Source organism: Notolepis coatsorum (assembly GCF_963971535.1).
Source record: "Notolepis coatsorum genome assembly, chromosome: 7".
NCBI lineage: Eukaryota > Metazoa > Chordata > Actinopteri > Aulopiformes > Paralepididae > Notolepis > Notolepis coatsorum.
Genome location: NC_140171.1, coordinates 122,663,037 through 122,689,123, shown reverse-complemented (window position 1 = coordinate 122,689,123; position 26,087 = coordinate 122,663,037). Strand labels below are relative to the sequence as shown.

The window sequence follows — 26,087 nt, the reverse complement described above, 5'->3', positions numbered from 1 at the left end:
ATGTCACTGGTCATATTGCATCAAACACTGGAGTATGACACATGCATGGTTACAATTGGGCCGCATTTCCATCAATTTAGTCCCCCAAACCATCTACCAGCGCAATCTGAGCATGCACCATACCCCTATCTCCCATTTACTATATTCACACAGTGGCCATTTTGCTCTTATGTCTTGGGATTTAGAACAGGGTGGAAAGAAATCCCAACCTGGGCATGAGATAAGAGCAAAATGGCCGTTGTGTGAATATGGTAAATTGGATGGGTGACAAGTGACTAGCCTACATGTATTAGCCTTGTCTGTGAAAAGGTTCCATCCCTCCACTACATCCCTGATTGGTTGTCTTTAATTGGTATTACCAGCAGCTGGGGTAATTAGGCATACCACTTACTCTGTGTGCTCAGTATAAAAGTCAAGGGCAAGGCCTTCTCTTTACACACCTTGTCAAGACAAGTTGAAATTTACCAAGGGTGACCTGCTGGAGCAATTCATGATGAGGATGGAAGTGGCCTGGGTCTTTTTGCTAATGCACTGCTTTTCTCATAGTTCAGCTGAATTTGGACAATTTGATCCTGTGCAGGAATGGGAGAAGCTGGAGAAAGTGATCGCCAGCGAGACAGCCCAGGAATTTGCTTCGAAGTCCAAATTCTGGAAGTATGGGTTAGCTGATAAACCTCTACCTAAAAGTCACTATGTTCCTCTGTTCCAGCATGTCCCAGCCTCCAAGGTCCACATGGAGCTCTTCACACCAGAGAAAGGTGTCCAACCGATGCCTGATTCAGTTAGGGAAATGCTGATTGTAACTGCTACCCCTGCCAGTTTAACACCATCCCAGCCAAAGCTGATGGACGTCTTGTGCCACATTGATAGAGTTTATATCAGACTCCAAACAAGTTTGTTCAACGGTCTCAATGCATACAACTTCCTGAAACTAGGTGATGGCAAGTGTGGTGTCAACCAAGCTACCAAGAACCACTACTACCTGATGTACACACTCGCAAATGACTGTGGATTTAAGAAACAGGTTAGTGATGAAGGCCTGTATGTGTTGGCAAAGTAGCCTTGCAGGTCTTTCCTACAGTAAACTAACCGTATTTGGCTTGTTGGTGGTAAATTTGTATATGCAGCATGGTATGAACCCAACATGGTAATGTATGTATTGTATTCCAGAGCAATGTGGATGATTTTATCGTGTCTACTGAAGTCACCTTCCAGCCAAAATCCACAGTTATGAGGGAGGCACCATTTACTATTCCTGTCCAGTGCATTTACCACAGGTGAGAGTGATCTTAAGTGTTTTATTGAGCAGAACTTGTCGGAATACCCTCTACCTGCTTTTACTGAACTCCAGCTTAACTTTTAATCTTCAGTGTTTTTTTTCTGTATGCTTTGAGCATTGGCATGTAATGAAGGGAGAAACTAAATGCAACATTAATAATGGTCATACTGGACCTGTAGGTATAAGTTGGCTGGATATGTCTTAACTATTGGGTAAATTGCTTATCTAATGTGTCCCTCTGTATTTACTGACTTGTTGCAGGTTCTTCAACTCGTACAGTACTGGCTTCTATCCAATACTGCAAGGGGGCACTGTTGTCAAACGCCTCGGAGGAAGAACTGGTGTCTCCCTTATCACTCAAGATGGTATGTTGCCATCAATTTTAAATTGAGACTCAATTTATATTGTCAGTTATTCAGTTTTCAACTTTCAAAGGAAGAGCATTTGAGTATATTGTGGCCATGCCTTAGCAGACGTCTTTTTGTTACTGTAGAATTGGGGATTGAGATCAGTGGAGGAGGCCACTCCTACACCATTGGGCAGCCGGTGTGCTTTGAGGCTAAGCTGAGTGATCAAGCCTCTGGTGCTGCTCCTCAAAGGGTCTACATCAACATGTGCCTCATGTCTGCCTCCCAGAATCCCAGCTCCAGTGCTACATACACTGTGATCAACAACCAAGGGTAAAACTAATTCATTATGGATTTTGTATACTTGTACAGCTGGCCTAGCCTCATAACATGCATCTCTGTTCCCAAGTTGTATGATTGATGCCAAGGAATCTGACCAGTCCAAGTTTATCATCCCCGCCTCCGCAACAATGTCTCAGAAGTTCTGCATTGGTGCCTTCGTTTTATATGATGCACCTTCCAGTTCAACCCAGCAGGTACTACCGGAGAATGTCACTGATCTTAATGTGTTAAGTACAGTATATTGCCCCTTAAAACATGTCTTGTCTTTACAGAATGTGCAGCATATCTACATGCATTGTGAAATCTTTCTGGGAGGCCCTACATCAACTGAAGGTTCTAAGGCCTGCAACTATGACTCTGATTCCAAAAGGTTGGTTTACTTCTATGCTCTGCATGTATGACTTCTGTCAATGTGCCACAACACTCTTTTCTCTGGTCTTGTAGCTGGCGTGAGGTGAATGGTGACGACGCTTTGTGCTCCTGCTGTGGCTCTTCCTCCTGTCCCTCAGCTCAGCCAAGGGGTGAGTTTCATCATGCCTACAAGTAGTTCAAAATGACTTTCAAATAATGAGTACTTGATGTGGATGGACACATTTGACCTGCCTGAACACTTAAAGTTCCCTAAACCTGAGAAGGCCCTTGTGGATACTGTATAATGCCTAGTGGAATATTTTAAACTTGTTTTTAAAGGAACACAGAATTGTGGGAAATGTGCTTAGTTGGCTGGGAAGATTGATTCCAGCTAGCTTGGCACAAATGAATGGAAGCGGATGCAGTCTAGCTGTTTGCCTTCCTGGAGTTTTAAGCTAGGCTAGTGGGTCTGTAGCCTTTTGTGCTGTGCTAGCTTGCAGCTGGATAGCTTTCTACTGAACACACAGGAAATTGGCATCCATTTGTCAATCTGGAGAAGACCAAGCGCTGGGTATGCACTGTACTAACTGTCTTGACTTCCTCCACAGCTTTCAAGACTATGGTTTCCAGTCAACCTTGGGAGGTTCAAAAGAGTAGTTATGTGGAGCCTGCGCCTCTGTCCGAGACGGAAGACTATGCTGACGTCCTAAACTCCTGGAATCATGACTACTAAAATGTATGTGTCTGAGCAAACTTTACTTTTGTTTTTTAGTTTCAAAATCACTAACCTATTTATTTTTCTTCTAGGTCCTGTCTGGAGAACTGGGAGGAATGACATTTTACAAGATGATGAATAAAATACTTTATTTTCAAATCCTGACTCTTAATCATTTGAACCGGACTCACTACCTAGTTGCTGTCATTGTTTGCTCACTGAAGAAAGTGGTGGCTGAATTCATTGGGGCTCTAACTAGGGGGGCAGGGCTCCTGGCCATATATATTAACTCTAGAATCATGAAATTATATTGTTCTACACTTGGTCATCTTCTGTTGACCAGAGATCTGTCGGTGACTTGCAAGATCCTCTGCCACCAAAAAGCTGTAAACTGTTAGCTACAGCTAGTAGCCTACAAGTCTGTTGCAAAACTTGGCTTTCTTATCGAGTGATATTCACTAGTGTTTGGTCTGCAGTAACCACAAAATGCATTTTCTGGAATCCCTTCCCACTTTGTTCCGGAGAGAACCCTAGATATTTTTACTTCCCAGAAATCTTGCCAGTGCAAATTGGCTTACTGCACTGGTAGATTATTGTACTTGTTTAATAAAGGACACATTTGCTTAAAACTAGCTTTATTTGTCAGACCATTGGGACTCATGTTGCTGACCAGCTCTATATCGATGAGGAGTTATGATGTTTGTAGATCACTTAAACAAAAACAAACTGGTACAGTTTTCAAGGCATGGGGTATAGTAGCAATGGTAAGCGGTGATGGAAACATGCACACTTTAGCATGTTTGTGTGCCCAATAGTCGGATGTCACTAACTATCGTGTCAAAGTACCATGTGCCTGCCATGTTGGATTTTCCAGCTAAAATGCAATCCACTAACGCCATCAAAACTACATTTCATTTGCTGTCTCCTATCACGACAACCAATTTCAACTAAAAGCTGAATTGAAACTGGCACTTGTTTAATTAGGCAAACAATGCATTTAGAAAGAGTGTGTGGTTAACTCTACAACCATTGCTCATCATCCAAATACTTGATACCCATTTTTGAGGGTTTGAATAAATCCGTTAAGGGGCCATTTCATGGATTGCATAACTAACCGTGCTTGAGTTGATGCACATTAAAGGGGAACTATTTTATAAATGGCCTTTTCCAGTGTTTAGCATTGTTTTCTAGCTATGGACTTATATTAATAGGATCTATGTCTCTAATTCTCAATTTGGTGCATTCCAATTCTCATCTCACAATATTGTCCCTCACTCAAGTGGTCATCTGAAATTTTGCATAATCTGTGACGTCGGACGTTTCTCATCTGCATAATAACGCCCGCCCCATCTATGCTTGTAGCCAACTGCCAGCTATGCATCTATGCTTCTAGCCAACTGCCAGCCACCTGTATTACTAATTAAGAGTACTGCGCGTCAAACTCACTCTCTCTCACTCATCGCATTCCCGAGTATGGGCTTGATTAAAAATACAAAACGATGAACATTTAGTACAGATGTGTTCCATAAACTCACAGGAATTGTGTAAAATTGCCAAAATAGTTCCCCTTTAAGGCAGCAAGAAATGGAGGATTTGGTTAGAGCTGATCACAGACTATGCTTTCAGTTTGAAATGTCAGTAATTTTTCAAGCATCTTAAATATCGGGATCCCAAAAAGAATCTCTACAACAAGCCTGAAATAAAATATCAATGTAAGCGTTCTAATATGTCCGTTTGATTGCTGTGTATTCCTCTATCAGCACATGTGTGTTTTTGAGAATTTCCTGGAAATGATTTACGGCCTTGGTGTAGAGGCAATCATTAACCACAAGGGGGTGTAATAGATTCACTGTCTTTGCATCAGAAAATACAGCGGGGAGCTCTATTTCATTCTGAACCAAATCATTCCCAAGCAAAATGTGATTCAACAGTCTCTGTTCAAGGCTTTTCTCCATGAAGCACAAAAAGTCCCGAAGCCTACCAACAATGTGCTCAGGGGTCCACTGTGATGGCTCCTTAATCAAGAGAAGATGCATTATTGTGGTTTTGAAGTGAACAGCTTTAAGGGCACTTCTTCCCGTCAGTTCTGTCTGCTTCTTATGAAGGAAATAAAATATTTCCAGAGTTTGAAAGTGACAAGAGTTGCCAGGCAAGTTCCTCGAGAGGTGTTTTAAAAGGCGGTCCTCGTAGACAGCCAGAGACAGTGTCCAGGAAATATCCAAGTTGTTTGTTGTGGAGCAGGGAGGGATGAAGAAATACCCATCAGTTTCATTGAATTTCACAACAGGGTTCATGTTGAAGGTGATCTTCTTCCCCGACCTGAATCGAACTGCCAGAGCGCCGGGAGTGTCCGCACCACAAAAGATCAGCTCAAACTCGTATTTGTGGGATATCTGCTCCCATGCCTGTCGTATTGTATTCCGAAACCATTTAGTGACCTGAGCCTTGGAGAGGAACGGAGTGTTCTTCGCGCAAAGAGGGCCATCGCAAACATCAGTGTGTTTTGCCGTCACTTTCTCATTCCCACAATGGAGCAGGCATAGGATATCATCTCCCATGTCAGAAGATTCACAGAGGCAACCCTTTTGGCTCTTGACATGTTCCATAATTTTTATTTTACCGTGGCCTTGCCCGTCTGGTGGCACGTGACCGGAGAACTGACACTTAAAACTAAACGGCTTCGGTGGGGTTAAAGGGACAATGATGTTGGACACGTCCTCCACCACCTGAAAGTCTTCTATTACCATGCCGACACCTCTGTTCCTCACACTCCTCATAGCCTCCAATAGGTCACTCACGAATCCCTCGACAAATCCACCCACCCTCCAGGTCTCGTTGGGTGTGATATGGACACATTTCGTGTAAAAAAAGTGTAGAGTATCACTGTCTGGCAGTGGTATCTCAGTGGAGATGTTGTTCAGGATCGGGATGATGGAGCCATCTCCAGAAGTGCTATTTTCTCCATGTTCCTTTTGGGGATATCTCCTCAGGTACTTCCTGAGGAAGCGGATCGTAGAGATAATGGAATATATGTTCCACAAGTACCACAGAAAGTCCTGGTCCCAGTCAGCGATGCTCTTCTCTGGATGGTCCTGCGCTGGTGTCTCACTGGTGACGTGTGACAATGGCACGTCCTGGTCTGTGCGGAAGACTTCCTCCATCTCAAATAATTCTTGTTGCCCTGGTAATATCCTTGGGTCTCTAAGGAAACCGGTTATCTGGATGTTTTTTGTCTGTTGATTGGGAGTAGAGGGACTTTCCTTATCCAGTTCGAATTGACCGTTTGCCCCGGGCACACTTGGTTTATCCTCTTGGTCTAACTGTGAGGGCTGTGGGTCGGTTTCCCGTTTCCCTTGGTCCTCTTGTGACAGGTTTAGATGTGGGTCAGCTATATAATAATCCAACTTTGACAATTTAGGATCAATAATATTCCATTCCTCTGATTGTTTGTGGTTGGAGACAGTCACTATCAAATCTTCCACCAAGGGTATATCCCTGATTTGAGCAACTTGTTGGTCAAACTCACTGGAGAGGTTAGACTCATTTGTTTCCTCATGGAAGGATTCAACTTGCTGCCCTTCAGCGTCAACTTGCTGCCCTTCAGTGTCAACTTGTGGCCCTTCAGCGTCAACTTGCTGCCCTTCAGCGTCAACTTGTGGCCCTTCAGCGTCAACTTGCTGCCCTTCAGCGTCAACTTGTGGCCCTTCAGCGTCAACTTGTGGCCCTTCAGCGTCAACTTGCTGCCCTTCAGCGTCAACTTGCTGCCCTTCAGCGTCAACTTGTGGCCTTTCAGCTTCAACTTGCTGCCCTTCAGCGTCAACTTGTGGCTCTTCAGTGTCAACTTGCTGCCCCTCAGCGTCAACTTGTGGCTCTTCAGCGTCAACTTGCTGCCCCTCAGCGTCAACTTGTGGCTCTTCAGTGTCAACTTGCTGCCCCTCAGCGTCAACTTGTGGCTCTTCAGTGTCAACTTGCTGCCCCTCAGCGTCAACTTGTGGCTCTTCAGCGTCAACTTGCTCCCCATCAGCATCAATTTGTGGCTCTTCAGTGTCAACTGGCTGCTCCTCTTGATTGACGGGTGTCATTTCCTGGTCCAGATCTTTGCCCTCCCTCAGCAGCCTCTCATGTTTTGGTGTGCCTGCTGTGATAAAGCCATCATGCTCCTGAACTCTAGGATCCTCCCTTGGATACATGGTGAGACCCAGAGCCACCAACAACACTCGAAGGACAGTATCTTGCATCTTGTCTGTGAATGAATAAAACAGCATAAATAAATAAATAAATAAATAAGTGTTTTAGTGTTTTCATTATCCTGATCATAATAGCACAAAGTCCCATGATTTTGCATAACATTTCATGAAATATGTAAAAACAAAATATCATAGAGAAATAGAAATTCTCTGATCAATGTAGTGTAAGAATATAAAAGAAAAAGCACAATGATGCAAACCAAGCAAGCGAGGAAATACATCACTTCCTTGATGTTGTGAAAGCATCCATCTCTTTACCCATTTCTATGCATATAGGTATGTATAACATATTAACTATTGCACATTACATACAAGTATTAGTAGTTGCGACCATACTTACAGGAAGAAAGGGTAATTGTAGAATATCACAACAGCATTGCATTCGTCTGTGAGTAATATGCACAGAGAAGGAAGCCAAACACTAGTCTTGCACAGTAAGTTTCTCTTCCTATTCTGAATGCAGATGTGGGTTGTCTTTCTGTCATGACTGATTTCCTGACTACCCTGCCCATAAACCACGGTGTGATCTTTTCCTCTGCAACACACGCGCACACACACACACACACACACACACACACACACACACACACACCAAAACGGAAAGAACAGACTTCCTGTACAATTCAAGGGCACACTCAGTTGTTCTATAGTTCAGTGATAGTCATTCAGTTTCTTTGTAGTCACTTGTCTTTAGCTTTGAATGAATCCAACAGATGATGGTGATGGCCATATACCGTATTTGTGCGTTGTGGAACTGCAAAGCATTTGATCTGACACAGCAGTGCAAACAAGAACTAATGATGTGTACAGCAAATGGCTTGGTTTCATCAAAAGGCTAAGTCCCCTGCCTGCCTTTCATCTTCCTGTGGGGTACTAACTGGTTTGGCCAGCTCTGCCTCATTCTGCTGGGTGCGAGCTGATGCCAAATACCATTACTATGGACAGATGCCATAGGGACAAAACAGGGCACTCAGTTTCGACTCAGAACTATGCATCTTTACCAAGGTAGGTTTACTCAACGAAAGCAAGTGACAGGACTAAAATGAATCTGACTAAAATTACTTCTAGGCTTTGACGTTCCTCTAGAGCAGTGGTTCTCAAACTACGGGTCGGGACCCAAAGTGGGGTTGTGGGTAGGTGACAGTGACGCATTGGCAAGTAATATTTTTTTAATTTTGTATCCACTTTTTCTCCTCCTGTTTTTCTGTGTTTTTCTCTCATCCCAATTTAGTCGTGCCAATTCCCCCCTCCCCTTCCTGGCCGTTGCTCGCATGTGCCCCCCACTGGTCGGTCTAGGGAGGGTTGATAGATACTATCACATGTCCCCTCCGATACATGCGGAGTCAGCCAGCCACTTCTTTTCACCTGCCAGCGTGGACTCTCATTGGTGAGGTGTAACATGTGGGAGGCTCACACTACCCTCACCATCTCTCTTCCTTGCTGTGCAGGCACCCTGACCGACCTGTAGGAGTCGCTATTTACAACAACCAGATTACCACCCACCGGCTTCCCTCCCGCTGAGGCCAATTGAGCCAGTAGGACGGCTGGCCAAGCCGGAGGCAACGCTGACCGCCGGATTCGATACCAGTGTCTCTCGTGTTGGTGACGAGCGCTTAGTCCACTGCGCCTAAGTAATTTTCTTTTTATAATCTTTTATTTGTAATTTTTTATGTATGTTCTGGCAACATATTTTGGCTAAATATGCCTCGTTTTATAAATGTGTATTGATAACATAGTGCTGTAATAAAACTTTCTAATAAATATGCATGATCAAGTTCAACAACGTGTGCTTTTATTTTGATATTCCTTAATTCCATGTTGAAATTACGCGATACATTAACTGTGGGGTCGAAGAAAATCCTAAATAAAATGGGTTTGTGGTATAAAAAACTTTGAGAACCCGTGTTGTAAATTCCCCATTATTTGTATGCTATTTGTTATGCTGTGTATTATTATTTCCAAGGCACTTCTTTGGACAGCTCAAGGGTATTACTATTTCTAGTCGGGCATCTCTCTGGAGAGCCCACGGGTCCTTAGTCTGGTAATTAAATGCAGCGGCCATCTTGCCGCCCATGTGTTTCCACTCATAGATATATATAGAATCTATGTTTCCACTGCTGTCTGATTGATTGATTGATTGATTGATTGATTGAAAAGTTTATTAACAGATTGCAGAATGGGTACAGTACACACACTGTACATTGGGGGGGGGGGGGGGGGGTTGGGTAGGGGGTGGGTGGGGGACACTGTACACTGTACATTGGAATACTGACAAAGCCATACTTGGTCATTTACTGTACAACTGGGTTAGGACATTTGTAGGGGCCAGTTTCGAATTGCAGTCTCCCGTAGGTGTTCTTTGAGAGTGTTTTTGAAAGTGGGTAGTGATTCACATTCCTTTACAGCTTTGGGTAGGGCGTTCCACATTGATGTGGCATAATTGCGAAACGTGTTTAGTCCCTTGTTTGAGCCGAATCTGGGTTTAACATGATTTGTGGAGCTCCCTCTGGTGTTGTGATCGTGGTATTCACTGACCTTTGGGAAGTATTTTGACATGTACATGGGTACCTTGGTCGTGTAGTGTATCTTGTAGACCAGGCCCATTGCAAGTTGCTGTACTCTGTCATCTACTCTAAGCCATCCTAGGTTGTCAAAGTGGGCAGGGGTGAGGTGGGTTCTAGGAGTCAGGTCAAGCAGTAGTCTGACTAGTTTGTTTTGAGATGTTTGTAATTTTGTTTTTAGTGCCTTTGAGGTGCTTTGGTACCATGAGGTGCAAGCATAGTCGTAGTACCCCTGAATGAGTGCTCCTGCCAGAGTCTTCAGGGTATTCTTGTTTACCAGAGAGGAGATCCGGTACAAGAATCGAGTTCGTTTGTTGACTTTTTTTATTACATTGGATGCCATTTTGTCACAGGAAAGATTAGCCTCTAGGATGGAACCCAGGTAGGTAATTTCATCTTTCCTTGTGACAATATTGTCACCCACTGTAACTGAGAAGCCGTCGGTCTTGCTGAGTTTGTTATTTGAACCGAAGAGAATGGACTCTGTTTTGCCCATGTGTAATGATAGTTTGTTGTCGGCGAGCCATATGCAGATTTTGCCTAGTTCCGAGCTGAGGGTTTTTTCAACCTGTAACTTGTTCTTGTCAGAGACCAGCAGGGCTGAGTCATCCACAAACAGGAACAAGTTGCAGTCACAAGCTGACGACATGTCATTTGCATAAATTAGGAACAGTAGCGGTCCTAGTATGCTTCCTTGTGGAACACCACAGCTCACTGGGAGGGGGGGGGGGGATAGGGTACCGTTTACCTCCACCATCTGTTCTCTCCCCTCCAGGTAGGATTGTATCCAGCTCACTGATAAGACTATAAAAACCAATTGCTTTTAGCTTGTCAATCAGAATGGTGTGATTGACAGTGTCGAAGGCCTTTTGTAGGTCCAGCATGACCATGCCGCAGTATTTGCCCGTGTCCACCTCTTGTTTGATGTGGTCGTTCAAATAGAGAAGGCATGTGTCAGTGGAGTGGGATGTTCTGAAGCCAGATTGGAATTCGTAGATTAGATTTTTTTCCGCGAGGTACTTTTCGACCTGTTCGTATACTCTTTTTTCCATGACTTTCGAGATGGATGTAAGGATAGAAACAGGGCGGTAGTTGCCTGGGTCTAATTTGCTGCCCTTTTTGTGCAGGGGTGTTACTCTTGCAATTTTGAAGTCCTTGGGGACGTGTCCCTGTTTCCCTGTCTGCTGTCACATGAGTGTGTTCGTGAAGAAGTAAGTCATCGATAGCCTCCAATGTAATGTCTATGGTTGTATGATAGATAAATGTCATATGTAGCCTATATTATGCCGCTAAATGACTTAACTATGACTATGGCTTGGGTTTGCTACTTGGTGCTATGTTTGTTCCAAGCTGCTAATTGAGCTAATGCACTGAGCTAATGCTATGCTAATGTGAATATGCTATATAGCATTGTTTCAGTTATGTGTATCTTCTAGATGCCAGCATGTTATGACTAAGTATGTATTCTGCTAATTCCCTGTATATTCTGCTTATCTGTTGCAGAATACCACTCGCTCACTCACTCAATTCCTCACTGTTCATCCAGCCTTACAAACTGGATGAAAACCACTCACTCAATAATTGGCCAGATTCACCCAATGGTTGCTCATTGTTTCATTCAGCCTTATGAACTGGATGGAAATCACCTGTACTGAAGAAACCCTATCATCCTTTGATCCTTTGATACCAACATTAAACTACAAAGGACTGTTCTTTGGTGTCTGTGTCCGCTCTCTGACCGGGGTGTGCTGTTGTGGATGAAGTGGCTCCAGCAAACAACATTACAACACGTTATATCTTCAATATCTGCTCTAGAGTGCAAAGTCATTCTGTCATATGTTTAGGGCAGGCAATAAACAAATATCCATGGCAAAAAAGCCACAAACATTTGAATGGGTTGAGACCATTTTTGCATGTCCGTAATCTAGTGTGTTACTATGGCTATACGACAGAAGACTCTAGTCCTTCAATATTCACTTGAAATGACGTGTTCATGCAGCTCCACACAAGTCAAAACCATTATGCCATTTGATGACTCAACACCTGGAGATGGTGTAAGAGTTTTTCAAGAGTTTCTTAAATCAAACACCTTGACATTTATGGATCTGGTCAAATTTAAAACATCACAAATCATGTACAAAGCCAGAAATAACCTGTTGCCAAAAAAATATACAAAACATTTTCAGGGAAAGAGAAGGTGGCTATAATCTGAGAGGAGAGCTAAACTTTTAAAAACTCAGAAGTGTCCAAACCAAAATGAAAAGTATGTGCATGTCAATCTGTGGGGTGGACTTGTGAAACAGTCTGGAGTTCGAGATAAAACAGAGTACAAACATAAATCAGTTTAAAAAGATGTACAAACAATCTTTCTTAAATAGGTATATCTGGAAGAGGAAGTGTGTTGATTGGAAGTATGTGTAAGATGTAAATACAAAATAGAAGAAATGATGTATATGATATGGTAATTATATATATTATATTACATATTTATAGGTATATTTATATAAATGTATTGGATTGTATAGATACAGCGTTTATACATATAATTAACAATAGATTAAATTATAATTTGTCATAGTTAAAAAGGGGTAGGAATAAAAAAAAAAAAAAAAAAAACGTATACTTCTTCCTACTCCTTTTTCAAACAGGGTAAACTATGATTTGTTTATCTGTTTCTCTTTTTGTTTTCTTTTTTTATTATCTTTTGTATATGTCAAATTAACAGATATGTTTTTATGTTTTTGTCTTTATACTTGTTCGAAAAAAAAAATCATTCATTCAATCAAGGTCAGCAACTTGTTTATTTTCATCACCAAAGAACCGGTGTCTATGAAGGGAGGGGCAGGCTGACAGATGATGTGGTCAGCGTTTAAACACCTACAGCAAGTCCCAGAAGGGACCGGTCGTCTCACAGTCATCCAGGGGTACAATGTGTCAACAGTATATGAAGAACTGTATGCTATCCATTATGGACCTTATTCTCATTTGAAGCTATTTTTCTGATTATTTATCTACTTTGCAATCAGGAGGACATTAGGTGAGTGGTGTTTTTTGCTTATTTGCTTTGTACTTTATTAATAAAAACACATCCCAGTAGATGACTGATTCCACTTTCTATACACTACATTTTAGTGATTTAGTAGATGCTCTTGTCCAATATCTACCAGGTACAGTAAAATCCTATAGTATCACCAACATAGCAAGTAGCCAAAATGAGGAGAGAAGCTGAGGGCAAATCACAGAACCGAGTCAATGACCTGAGAATAAGAACTAAAAAAATAAGCATCTTTCAATCAATACAGACAAGGACATTTCTCCAAGTGTATCAAATTGTTGGTATCAATTTGTCAACTTAAAACATTGTGTATTGTGATGATGGACTGCATTAATCTCTATGGTGATACCATCTAGCTCTTTCATTTCAACATTTCCAACTTAATAAGACATGGCTACATTAAACGTTTCAGTAAAAAAATATATATATACATAATGTTTCATATTTGTTTCATTGGCACAGCAGTGACGGGTATTCAACATCAATGAAGTGGCCCGATCCTTTCCACAAACCGAATCCCTCTGAAAAGGAAAGGCCTTGACATCCTTCAAAATGGATAAGTTCCGTATGATGTTCCAGTTCCTCCAGTCCAACCAGGAGTCTTTTATGAACGGTATCTGTGGTATAATGGCACTGGCCAGTGCCCAAATGTACTCTGCCTTTGAGTTCAGCTGCCCCTGTATACCGGAATACAACTACGCCTATGGGATCGGATTACTTCTCGTTCCACCTCTATGGTTCTTCCTGCTGGGTTTCGTGCTAAACAACAACGTGTCGATGCTCGCCGAGGAGTGGAGGAGGCCGATAGGGAAACGCGGGAAGGACCCGGGAATCCTGCGCTATATGTTCTGCTCTGTCACACAGCGGTCTCTGATAGCGCCCGCCGTGTGGATATCCGTAACTCTCATGGACGGGAAGAGCTTCCTGTGCGCTTTCAGCGTCACCTTGGATATCGACCAGTTCGGGAATTCCAGCCTTGTCAAGTATATGTCGGAGGCGGAAAAGATGAAGATACTGGCGAAAATTCCATGCAAGAACATATTTGACCAGAATGAGGTTATATCGAGAGAGGCGGCGTCTCGATACATCAAATGTATATCGCAGGTAGGGTTCATTTTATTTATCTCGTGTTTTTGTCACAAAAAAAATTACATTGTTGCACAGGGGCCATCGGCTAACTACCAATCACACCACTGGAAAATATATCTATGTAGCAAGCTGTGTCCAGTTTCTCCACTATTTCACTCAATCCACTTAACTATTTACCCTTGGAGGGGCCCCACCTTAGGCCCCAAAACATTATGGGCTCGGATGTGGGTGAAGCTAACTCCGCCCCTGTTATGCACCATGCACAATTAAAGTAGGTGGTGCATTCACAGGGCAATTTGCTGAAATTCAACACGATAGGCAGATAAATGGTAATTTCCCCATACAGTAGGCTACCTTTCCCCACACGTTTTACTTTTCTTTTCTATAATTAACAAGTTAACTAGAAAGTGTGCTCAGTAGAGCACAAATGTCCACCAGTACGCTATACTCGCTACTGAATGTGTATTTACATTGCAAATATGGTTTCTCAACTTTCGTCAAGTGCAAATGGGCAATAGTGTTATTTGTTTCTAGAATATTTTCCCCAATGAATGAAGACTATGACTAGCTCTGGGATCTGTTCAGCTCTCTCTCTCTCTCCACAGCATTAGCTGCTAGTTTGGCCGCTAAAGCCCAAGATGAACTAGCAGAATCATCTACAAATGGACCATCAAACACACATTAGTCTAGAGCGGAAGTATATGTCGGAGGCAGAGTTGGAGTTGAAGTTGGTGTTGCATGTTGGTGTAGGTGGTGTAGAGAGGATGGTGTTGCATGTATGTCACATGTCGAGGAAATCAACCTGGACTAGTTTCCACAGGTTCCCAACACACTAACACAGCAACACAACAGATTAAGGTGTAACAGAGGTCTTTGGAAATATGATTACAATGTGTAAAAATATAAAAAATAAAAACACAATGGGATACGGGAACAGGAAATCTCTTAATTTCTGACTGCTTGCTGGTGGCCTGAAAGAGACACACTCCAGCACCTAGTTCAAGCTGTTCAGAGTTGTGTCTCAAACATGCAGTAATCCATAGGCTAGGCATACACTCAACATTATTTATATATTTATAACAGTTTTTATGATACACTGGGTATATTCCAACGGTCAAAGTAATCCTCTCGTGTTTAAAAGGTCCCCTTGTGAATCCCAAGTGCACGTTAACCCTTTCACCACCACACTACCAAATGGTTAACCCTTTCACTGTGACACGACAGAAGGTTAACCCTTTGACTGCCACACGACAAAGGGTTAACCCTTTCACTAGTGAAAGGGTAGTTTCATAGGTAAGCAGGGAAGGGGAGAATATGGGGAGCACTGTCCTGTCAACCTGTGACACATAGACCAAGGTGTGATGTCTTCCGCCACTGTGTCTCCAGGATGTGTGTCAGTCACCACCACTTTGATGCAGTCCCCGACTTTCATTGAGATCGATGCTCCTCCACCATATCCTAGCTGTTTCCACCCCCATTGCTCTGCAAAAAAAAACAATTCAACCAAGGCAGTTCAAGTTGTAACAAGATTGGATTACCAGAACTGCAATGACCATTATTATGAGTAGCCTTTATCTAGCCTTTTCTGTGGGCATAGACAATTATGAGATTATAAGAAGCATTTTGTATAAAAGTATTCTGTACTTCTGTATGACAACTATTAAAGAAACTTGAACTTGAACTTGAACCCTTACCTAGTTATGCAGAATTGTTAGGATGTTGACATCTACCTTGAACATAAAGGGTGTCTCTGAGCCATTTTCACAAATATGTGCTAGCTATCCACTTATCGAAATGGCCAATTTTATGGCAAACCTCTCCTGATGTCCAGAGTGGGCTACTCTTAAATCTTACCTACAGCCCCAAATAAGCAGGGCCGGTCCTGGGTTGCTTGATTGGGTATGGATGAAACATAAACAACAAGAGAAGAGAACGGCAGATGGGAGGAAGAGAGGATGTCATGCAACATACTGTAGGTTTAGAGACTTGAGATTTGAACTCACAAGATTGTGAGTGTATACTGTACATGGTATCTACCTGAGCCTGAGTGTATATTCACGTATTTGCATTCTACAGGCATTCGGGTGGATGTTCCTGCTCATGATTACTCTCGTGGCTTTCTTGATTCGGGCCATTCGGCCGTGCTTTTCTCAGGCGGCTTTCCTGAAGACCAAGTACTGGTCCCATTACATCGACATCGAGCGCAAGATGTTCGACGAGACGTGCAAGGAGCACGCCAAGAGCTTCGCCAAGGTCTGCGTCCACCAGTACTTCGAGAGCATCAGCGGAGAGATGCACAGCCTCCATCGGCATCAACGGCACGGCGATGGCGACGACAAAGCCAACGAGGATGAGAAGAGGAGTGACGACGAGAAGCTGCTCGGGATAAGAGCCCAGGACGATATGAACAAGGTGCTGTGGAACTGGCACACCTGCAAGCCACCTCTGGCTCTGAGAAAAGAGGTACCGGACGGCCAAGACAATGAGAAAATGACAAAAGAGGCCAACGGAGGGCCAAGTGGGTTTGTTAACGGACATGCCTGTAACGTAGAGAAAAGGGAGTGGGCAGTGTACTACAGCAAGGTTTGATTATTTCAATGGGAAACTATAGCTCCATAGATCAGTCTCCAGTGGCTGTTCATTAGTTGTTAGCAGTGTTGTAGTACTCAAGTCCTGGACTGATTTTCAGGACTCGTGACTCGACTTGGACTTAAGCACTGATGACCCTGACTTGGACTTGGACTTGAGCATTGACTGCATTCGGACTCGGAAGGTGCAGACGAGGACTCGGACTTGTTAATTGATAAATACAGTTATTTATTTAAAACGTTTTTGTAATAGGCCCTAATCATTTGGCATAAGATATTGATGGCTATATTAATACTGTAACATTATTTAACAAAGTAAATACACTCCCTTTGAAATGGTGACCACTGTGTCATTTATGTATAATGTAAACTTTTTTTTTTTCTGGCAGTCATCTCTTTGACTGCCAGAGTGGAGTGGACTCAACCTTGATGACTTGGACTTGGACTCGGACTAGGGTAATGGGGACTCAACTCGGGCTCTTCTTTGGTGACTCGAACACTGGGGATCAAAGAATATTTGATTTTTTTTTTAATAAAAAATTAAAATGAAATAAAGAATTACAAATAGCAAACGTGAATTTGACTGCAATTAAACCTTTAATCTTTTTTGAAGTATTCTTTTTAAGTGAATACATGTGAACACTGCCATGAACAAGTCAAATTGATATCATAAACGGGCAATGTATCGTGGGAGATACAGACCGTAAAACTAACAAACTAAAATAAAGAACATTTTATAATAATAATGCCTTTATGTTCCTTCCCATTAAAGGGTTAATTTAAATTATATTCTAATTGAATTGTAATTATATTCTAACTGTAATACTAATCAAATTAGAAATGTAAGGCTGATTCAGTGGAGTTGGATTCTCATTTTTCATTCTCATTCTTACACAGAAAACTGTATAAATTATTATAAAATAGAAATCATCACAATTTGTAGTCTTCATTAATGGTATGACTTGGTTAATCTCTATATACAATGAAGCCATGTAGTAGGGACAAAACTGCCAGGTCATCTGTAGACAAATCAAACAAACCAATAGTTCTTATTCTTAAAACTCAGTGTTGATCAATTTGTATAGGACCCGTTTGGTCCAAACCCCAGGACCAAGGTCACCCCCCCCCCCTGACCACAGCCATGTTTTATTGCTACATTTCAAGCAATGGTTATTCAGTTCAGCAGGGTTACAAGGACTGTTTAGCTTGTGGTGGTGGTGGTTGTTGTTGTTGTTGTTGTTGTTGTTGTTGTTGTTGTTGTTGTTGTTGTTGTTGTTGTTGTTGTTGTTTTCTCTGCATAACTGTGTATACACCCATGACTACACTATTTGTAAACCCGAGAGCCTCAGAAGTTACACGTTGTCATTGAAATAATTTATTAGAATTGTCATCTCGATAAAGTCCACTTATAAGTCCACTCAAAAAAATATGTAATTTTCTCATTGAGACCCATGGATTTAAAGAAACTATTCTGTGCTATCAATCTGAATGTGTTCAGAGCTTCACAGTCCTATGATGATATAGACTTATAGCCTTGGGCACATTGCTCATGAAAGACAGACATACCTAAGCTGTATGCAAAGCAAGATTGTGAAAACACATGCAGAGCCATGGCAATTGCTTTGTATACAACAAAACCAAGGTCAATATTTGCATCTCTCTCTCTCTCTCTCTCTCTCTCTCTCTCTCTCTCTCTCTCTCTCTCTCTCTCTCTCTCTCTCTCTCTCTCTCTCTCTCTCTCTCTCTCTCTCTCTCTCTCTCTCTCTCTCTCTCTCTCTCTCTCTCTCTCTCTCTCTCTCTCTCTCTCTCTCTCTCTCTCTCCACTCAAAGGCAGCAATAACAGGCAAATGTGTTCAAGCTCATGGGTTTAAATGCAATGGTGGTTTCACAGCATATCACAAGAGGGCGTGCTCGTCCTAATGTCCTCACTCCTGTCAATAAACAATGGACCATGCATCATAGCTGCCTCTCAGGCAACACTTCCTCTGTGGACAAGACTGGGATCCCAGGCAGTCAAAGTATTACAGGAATAGAGAGAAGATAAAAAGCCTCTATTGTGGCACGGCTTCAACATGTTTGGACCAGCTTGTCTTCATCAGGGCATAAGATTCAAGAGGTTTATTTATCAAATACATACCAGGGCATACAGTGAAATGCGGGTGGCCATGCCTGCTTCGATTGTGCAAGAATACAATAGTAAATAAAATTAGGGATGTTCGATATTGGCTTTTTTTTTTTACCGATATCCGATATACCGATATTGTCCAACTCTTAATTACAGATACCGATATATGTGGGGTTTCCCCCCCCAAAAAACGGAATCATTTCAGGTAATTAACATTACATATCTCTTGTCGTGTAATTAACACAACATTATGCATACTTTTGACAATAAATTAAATAAGAATTTGTTCTTATTTGCTTGCCTGGGTAAATAAAGGTAAAACAAATGTAAAAAAAAAAAGAAAAGAAAAAAAAAACTTTTTGAAAACCGATACCGATCATTTCCGATATTAGCCTACATTTTAATGCCAATATCGGCCGATAATATTGGTAGGCCGATAATATCGGACATAAGTAGAAGTTAATAAAATAGACATAAAATAGACATGATAAAATAGACATGAGTCCTGAGATAAATGTAATACAATGTTAGCTATGAATTAACAGCACTGGGTCCTATATGTACCCTACTATACAATATACAGTTTTACTCTATGTCCCTATGCTATACTTGCTATTACTAACTATACTATACAAGAACCACAACAGTGACCTTTTTTTTCTCCTTCCTTTAAAGTGTCCTTTTCTTATGTGTTTAAAGTGACCTGTGGTGCGTTTGTGTGTGAGCGAGTGCAGAATGTGTGTTGTGTGTGTATGTGTGTGTTCATGTGTGCTTGTGTGTGGAGAGATCAGTGTTCAATGTTCTGATGGCCTGGGGGAAGAAGCTAAGCCTTAGGGGCCTTTCTCACTCACCATTCGGGGTCGAATCAGCGGCGGGTCGAACCAGCAAAGGGTGTGTCCGTCTGAGTGAGAACGCTCCCCCCCGTCCCCGTCCCCCGCTGATTCGTCCCCGGGGGCGCTGAACCTGGACCGATGAAATAGGTGGTCTCGGGTGCGGGCCAGTGGGAGCGGGGGGCGTGACACACACAACGTCGTTACTGTAATGCTTTCATGCTTGCTTGAATTTTGGGCAGATAAAACCACACAGCAACAACTGGACAATACCCACAAAAACGATATTTATGGGCAATTTGAGAGTTCAGACCTCAACCAAAAACAAGCATGTGGAGCCTCACAGCTCAGTGGATGAAAACATGAAGCCACGTTACAACGCACAGCACTTCCCTGGCTCGCATTAGGCCTGGCAATTTTGTTTGCCATTGCTATGTCGTATACATTGGTTTCTTGTTCGAATGCATTTATTTCTATAGACCAGTGGTGTCTCTAATGTTATCTAGCTACTGATAGCTCCCGATATCATCAGTTTGGTGCTGGCTGGCTAACTAACGTGAGCTAACGTTAGCTGCTAGCCACAATGCTATACTGTTATACTGGCATTCCATTCACGTTAGCATGTAAGCTAACAAAATCGGCGCCGATGAGACTAAACTCCGCTTTTGGTGTTCAATTGTGTTGATGTTAGTTTTGTTTCATCAACAAATGAGAGGCAGAACACACAGTTAATGTATCCGTTTTGTTTATTGCACGTTCTTTGCTGAAAAATAAGTGCTACAGTGGCTATACTAGACTAGTACTAGGCTAAGCTAACTAGCATTAGCCGTTAGCTTAGCGTTAGCCCTGGGAAACGCTCAAAAGCGGACTCTACAACACCATCCATTCGTGAGAAAAGGGGTGGGTTATATTGACAAGGCTTGACAACAGAGGTTCAAATATAACTTCATATTTATTGGTTATTTGTTTATTTTATATCAGCATCCAGTCTCCGCCGCCGTGTTAACACTCTTCCTGTTTACATTTTCGAGCGTGACATCATCGCCTACGGCAAGCGTACACGCTCAAAACGCAAACCGTAAACAGAACCCGGAGCGAACCAAGACTGAAGTGTGTACACAAACTAGAGGGGGGAGAGGGAGGGGGGAAGTTCGCACCCTAACCCGGAATGAGGACGGTACGGACCGGAACGGACCCGAATGGTGAGTGAGAAAGCACCCTTAGTCTCTCTGTTTTTGCGGCGTGTATGCGGAGGCACTTGCCTGACCGCAGCAGCTTGAACAGGCTGTTGTTGGGGTGGTGAGGGTCTTTCATTATTCTGCAGGCTCTGTATTTGCACATCCTGTTGTATAAGTCCTGCAGGGGTGGTAGTGCAATACCTGTAGTACGCTCTGCTGAGTGCACCACTCTCTGTAGGGCCTTCCTGTCCTGGGCCATGCTGTTTCCAAACCAGGCAGTGATGTTCCCAGTCAGAATGCTCTCTACAGCCCCGGAATAGAAGGAGTGGAGTATCTTCCCCGATACTCTATACTTCCTTTTTTTCTTTTGTATATTATCTTTTCCCCCCTCCTTTTTCCGTTTTTCTCCCATCCCAATGTTAGTCATTATGCCAATTCCCAATCCCCTTCCTGGTTGTTGCGCACTCTACCCCCTACCGTCGGTCTGGGAGGGCGGAGACTATCACATACTTCCTCCGACACATGTGTAGCCAGCCCACCGCTTCTTTTCACCTGGCAGTGCAGACTTTCACTGGGGGAGTGTAAAGTGTGGAAGGGTCACACTACCTCCCCCAGATCCTTCCCTCGCTGTGCAGGCACCCCGACCGAACTGTAGGAGTCGCTGTTTAAAACGACCAGGACCCACCCCACCGGCTTTCCCACCCGCTGACACTGCCAATGTGTCAGTATAGACGGCCGACCAAGCCGGAGGTACCGCAGCTGGATTCGAGGGGGGGCTCTCTCTCTCTCTCTCGCTCTCGCTACGTGTTACTGGCACGACATTAGCCAACAGACATACACAGATAATGGAGTAAAATAAAGCACTACTTTCGTCTTGTTTACATCAGGGTCCCCCATTTTCAATTCATAATGACATGTATGACATACATACACAACATACGGATACGGATATACAGATAAAATAATCTAATCTACTCATCTAATCTAATCTAATCATGACATTTATGACATACATGACATACAGATATACAGTAGTACTGTTACATTTGTGATTGATTGATTGATTGATTGATTGAACATTTAATTTACAGATTGCAGAATGGGTACAATACAGTACAGCTCAATACACACAATTGTTAAGGGGATGCAGACCAGATAAATACTTTCGTCTTGTCAGGGTCCCCCATTTTCAATTAATCATAACATATATGACATACATGACATACAGATAGACAGTACTGTTACATCTAGACATTTATGACATACCAGATCTACAAATATGCAGTACTGTTTAAGAGTACAAAAAGAGTCTATATACATTTGAGGGGGAAGAAACTGTACATTGGAGGAGGTTGGGTAGGTGGGTGGGGGGGGGGGGGGGGGTGGGTAGGTGGGGAAACTGTACATTGGAGGTGGTTGGGTGGGTGGGGTGGGCAGGGGGGGGGGAACTGTACATTGGAGGGGGTTGGGTTTGGACATTTAAGTTTATGACAGACAAGATATGCAAATATGGTTAGAGTTACATAGATGGAGAGACTAATGAACTGGTTAGAGTTACATAGATGAGAGATTAATGAACTGGTTAGTTACATAGATGGAGAGACTAATTAATTAACTCGTTAGTTACATCAGAATCAGTAAATAAGAGGTTGAATAAAACTATATGGGATATAAACTAAATTAAATATAGCACATATATAAAAAAATAAAATAGGAATAGGCCAGGGCTGTACAACTGGGCAGATGTGGTCAATTATATACACTAATTAGAATGAGTAACAATGCGGTGGGCAAGTATATAGTCCAGTAAGGTGTGTTAATGTAACACAGTGGGGGGGTGTCAGTGAGGGTCCCGAGCCTTGTTGATGAGGCTCACTGCAGAGGGGAAGAAACTGTTCTTGTGGCGTGAGGTTTTGGCCCTGGTGGACCACAGCCTCCTTCCAGAGGGGAGTGACTCAAACAGGTTGTGACCGGGGTGGTAGGGGTCGGCCACAATCTTACCTGCACGCTTCCGAGTTCTGGAGAGGCATACAGGTCCTGGAGAGATGGCAGATTGCAGCCGATCACCTTCTCAGCAGAGTGGATGACACGCTGCAACCTGCCTTTGTCCTTGGCCGTCCTTGATTTGATTACGGATCCCCATTAGCTGGTGCCATAGCAACCAGCTAGTCTTCCTGGGGTCCACACAAAAAAAACATACAAAAACAATTATTATTGCAAAACAAAATGATTAAAAGTCAGTAGTCTCAACTTATCCTCTGCCTATTTCAAGTTTCAAGGACAATTTTGTCACATCTCTATTCTTTTTACATTATAAAGGAGTGAAATTCTTAGTTTCTGGGCTCCTCTGCCTACCAACAGCATCAACACAAGTAGTACAGAGTAGCATTAATTGACGAGGATTACAATAGATTTGATCAAATAAAGTTGTATTATTTATACACAGCCACAGTCACCGTTCTGGTTCTTGCACGGCCAGACACTCTGGCCAGTAGATGTTCACATAGCTAATAGGGTTTTTGTGGAAGGGCTGTCTCTGCCTCGTCTTCCTTCCACAACATGAATAATCAGAGTCCCTGCAGAGCCAAACTGATGTTGGGACGGTTGCTTCAGCCCTCTCTTTCTCCAGCCACTTCTTTTATGGCGAGTTGCCGCTGTTCCCGAATCAAGATCTTCTCGCTCCTTTCAATGAGTTGCTGCTGCAGGAACAGACTCGTCCTCACCTCCACTAGATTCTTCTGCCACCTTTTGACATGCCGTACTTTCTAGAGAGGAGAAAAAAGAAACCTCTTACATTAAGAAAGCTGTTGGTTATGAATGATTCTGTTTAAAAGCCCTCTCTTAACAAACCTTTGCCTCAAGCCATTCCAGATAGACATGGTCAATGTCCAGCCTTTTCTTCTCTTCCTCCAGCTGCTGGCTCATCATCTCCAGCCTTTTCTTCCAATTCAGGAGCACTTCCATCTGTTGAATCACATCCATGCTAATTTTACTACCACTTTTTAATAGTGATATTACATTAGCAAACAGGATTATTTGAATGGAGAGAAAGAAATAATCCTAAATTATTTACCTTCAAAATTAGTGCAGCAATGTCCAGTTCAGTTGTTTTACAGAAAAGGATTCTCTTACTTCGCAGTACTTGTCGAATATGTCTTTCTTTACCGCTGTCTGTGGTGGAATGATGTACCTTATTTGCTGTGCATCTGAGTTATCATGTTTAGAATGTTGCACCCACACATGTTTAGAATGTTGCAGCATCACATGTTTAGAATGTTGCAGCATCACAATAATTCAAATCAAAACAAAACAAACATTTTTTTTTTAAATAACAAAACAGATATATTCAAATATAGTACAGTTGAATATGTTTTATATGACATCAAATTGGACTATACAATTAGTTATCACTTGAATAAAGGCTTGTAGAATAAATGTTGCTAATGATTGCAAGTTTTTTTTATCAAGTATTCAAAATGGATCCGATATTCCTTAAAAAAGAATATATAATAATAATGACATTACCCTTTACCGGCCAAGTAACCATTTTTGGCCACTTCCCCATACAATATATTTAGCCAGGTGGGAGAGGGGGGGATCTTAATCTATGAAAAAAACTTCTTCCAGCCAATCAGCACAGGTCAGGCTATGACCCATCTGACCAATCAGGATAGACCCTGGGGATCTGCAACTTCCTTCTTTTCACCACAGCAAAATAAATTCACTTCTACTCTTCAAAATCCATTATTTCCTCAACAAGTCATGGTAAGTTGATAACATTACAAATGTTTGCAGTTGAACAATCATTGTAAAGGATGGGATAGGTGTTGTTTGTATAGGATTAGTTAAATCAGGATTTGTTGTTAGCTAAAAAGTGGTGAAGTCACCCTTCAGGTGAAGTGACATAGTGTCCATTTTTAGACATATGTCCGATGCATCTAGTCAGTCACACTTAGGGTATTACTTCTACCATGTAGTGCCATGTAGTATCATGTATGTAGTACCATGTAGTACCCTGTAGTACCCTGTAGTACCATGTAGTACCATGTATTACCCTGTAGTACCATGTAGTATGTAGTACCCTGTAGTACCATGTAGTTATATAGTTTTGTCCGCTATTCTTCTTTGGGCCTTTATCGGTTACTGTTGTCATGGCAGCGCAAATTCAAGAAAACTCCCAATACATTTTCTTATTTATTTATGTTATGAATCAGCCTGCCAAGTTTCATAGATATGCCCCCTAAGGAAAAATATGCCCCATAGCCCCCACATTTTTAGGCTACCGGTCGAGGACCTGTTCACTGACACTTTGGTTAACCTTTATTTACAGGGGAAAAATCTATTATTTTTTTTATTTCAAAATTGTAGATCACTTTTGAAATAGCACCAAAATAACATTCTAGAGTTGAAATTGTGAATTTCCAGGTATTTCAAGAAGTGTTCTTTCAGCCCTGAACCAGATGAGCTCCGGGAAGCATAAAATACTATACAATAAAACAATGTTACAATACAATATACAAAATAACAACAATATACAAAATAACAATCACAGTGTCAGATGGTAGTGGGGTATTGCACAGTGGATATTGCACTTGAGCGGTAGGATGTTGCACAGTGTGGGAGGAGGGGGAGTGAATTATTGGTGCATGTTAGAGTTCAAGGTGGTGATGGCTCTGGGGAAGAAACTGTCTCTGAGCCTGTTTGTTTACATTTACATTTACATTTTGTCATTTAGCTGACGCTTTTATCCAAAGCGACTTACAAGTTCTGTACGACAAGTCATCAGGAAGGGCACAACTCTATCAGCTGAGTGACAGTGTTGAGTGCTACAGTGTAGGTTAGTTTATTAGGACAAGTGCATGACAGTAAGGTTAGTTAGGGTTAGATATTTAAATTATTATTATTTTTTTTAATTCAGATAATGGTTGAAGAAGTGCGTCTTTAGTCGACGGCGAAAGATTGGACTGGTTTCGGCTGTCCTAACTGGGGTGGGTAGTTCATTCCACCATTGTGGGGCAAGGACTGAGAAAAGGCAGGTTCTCCTTGATGACCCTCCCGGAGCTCGGATAGGAGTAGGTCTGAGGCGGCCAGAAGATGCAGAGCGTAGGGGTCTTGAGGGTGTGTAGTTAGAGACCATTGACCGGAGGTAGGCGGGAGCGGTTCCCTTTGCCGCGCGGTATGCTAGGTCGAGGGCCTTGAAGCGGATTTGTGCAGCAATGGGGAGCCAGTGCAGGTCCCTAAGAAGTGGGGTGACATGGGCCGACTTCGGTAGGTTTGAGATCAGGCGGGCCGCTGCGTTCTGAATGAGTTGAAGAGGCTGCGACAGCGAAGGCACGGCCCCCCCTGAGCTTGAGGTGCTGGGGTGCTGCAATACATTAGA

General features: G+C 42.5%; 2 protein-coding genes across 2 annotated transcripts; one reads left to right on the top strand and one right to left on the bottom strand.

The window, feature by feature from the left end:
• Nucleotides 1-4,755: 4,755 nt before the first annotated feature.
• On the bottom strand, nt 4,756-7,272 carry LOC311231744 (inositol 1,4,5-trisphosphate receptor-interacting protein; the record flags this gene model as incomplete). Its single annotated transcript, XM_084318367.1, has 3 exons — nt 4,756-6,267; nt 6,561-7,097; nt 7,201-7,272. 3 exons carry the CDS (start codon nt 7,270-7,272, stop codon nt 4,756-4,758), a joined length of 2,121 nt encoding a protein of 706 aa, XP_084174493.1.
• A 6,177-nt stretch (nt 7,273-13,449) lies between these two features.
• Nucleotides 13,450-17,764, top strand: calhm1b (calcium homeostasis modulator 1b; the record flags this gene model as incomplete). Its single annotated transcript, XM_084318160.1, has 2 exons — nt 13,450-14,001; nt 16,063-17,764. 2 exons carry the CDS (start codon nt 13,450-13,452, stop codon nt 16,573-16,575), a joined length of 1,065 nt encoding a protein of 354 aa, XP_084174286.1. The 3' UTR covers nt 16,576-17,764.
• Between the last annotated feature and the right edge of the window lie 8,323 nt (nt 17,765-26,087).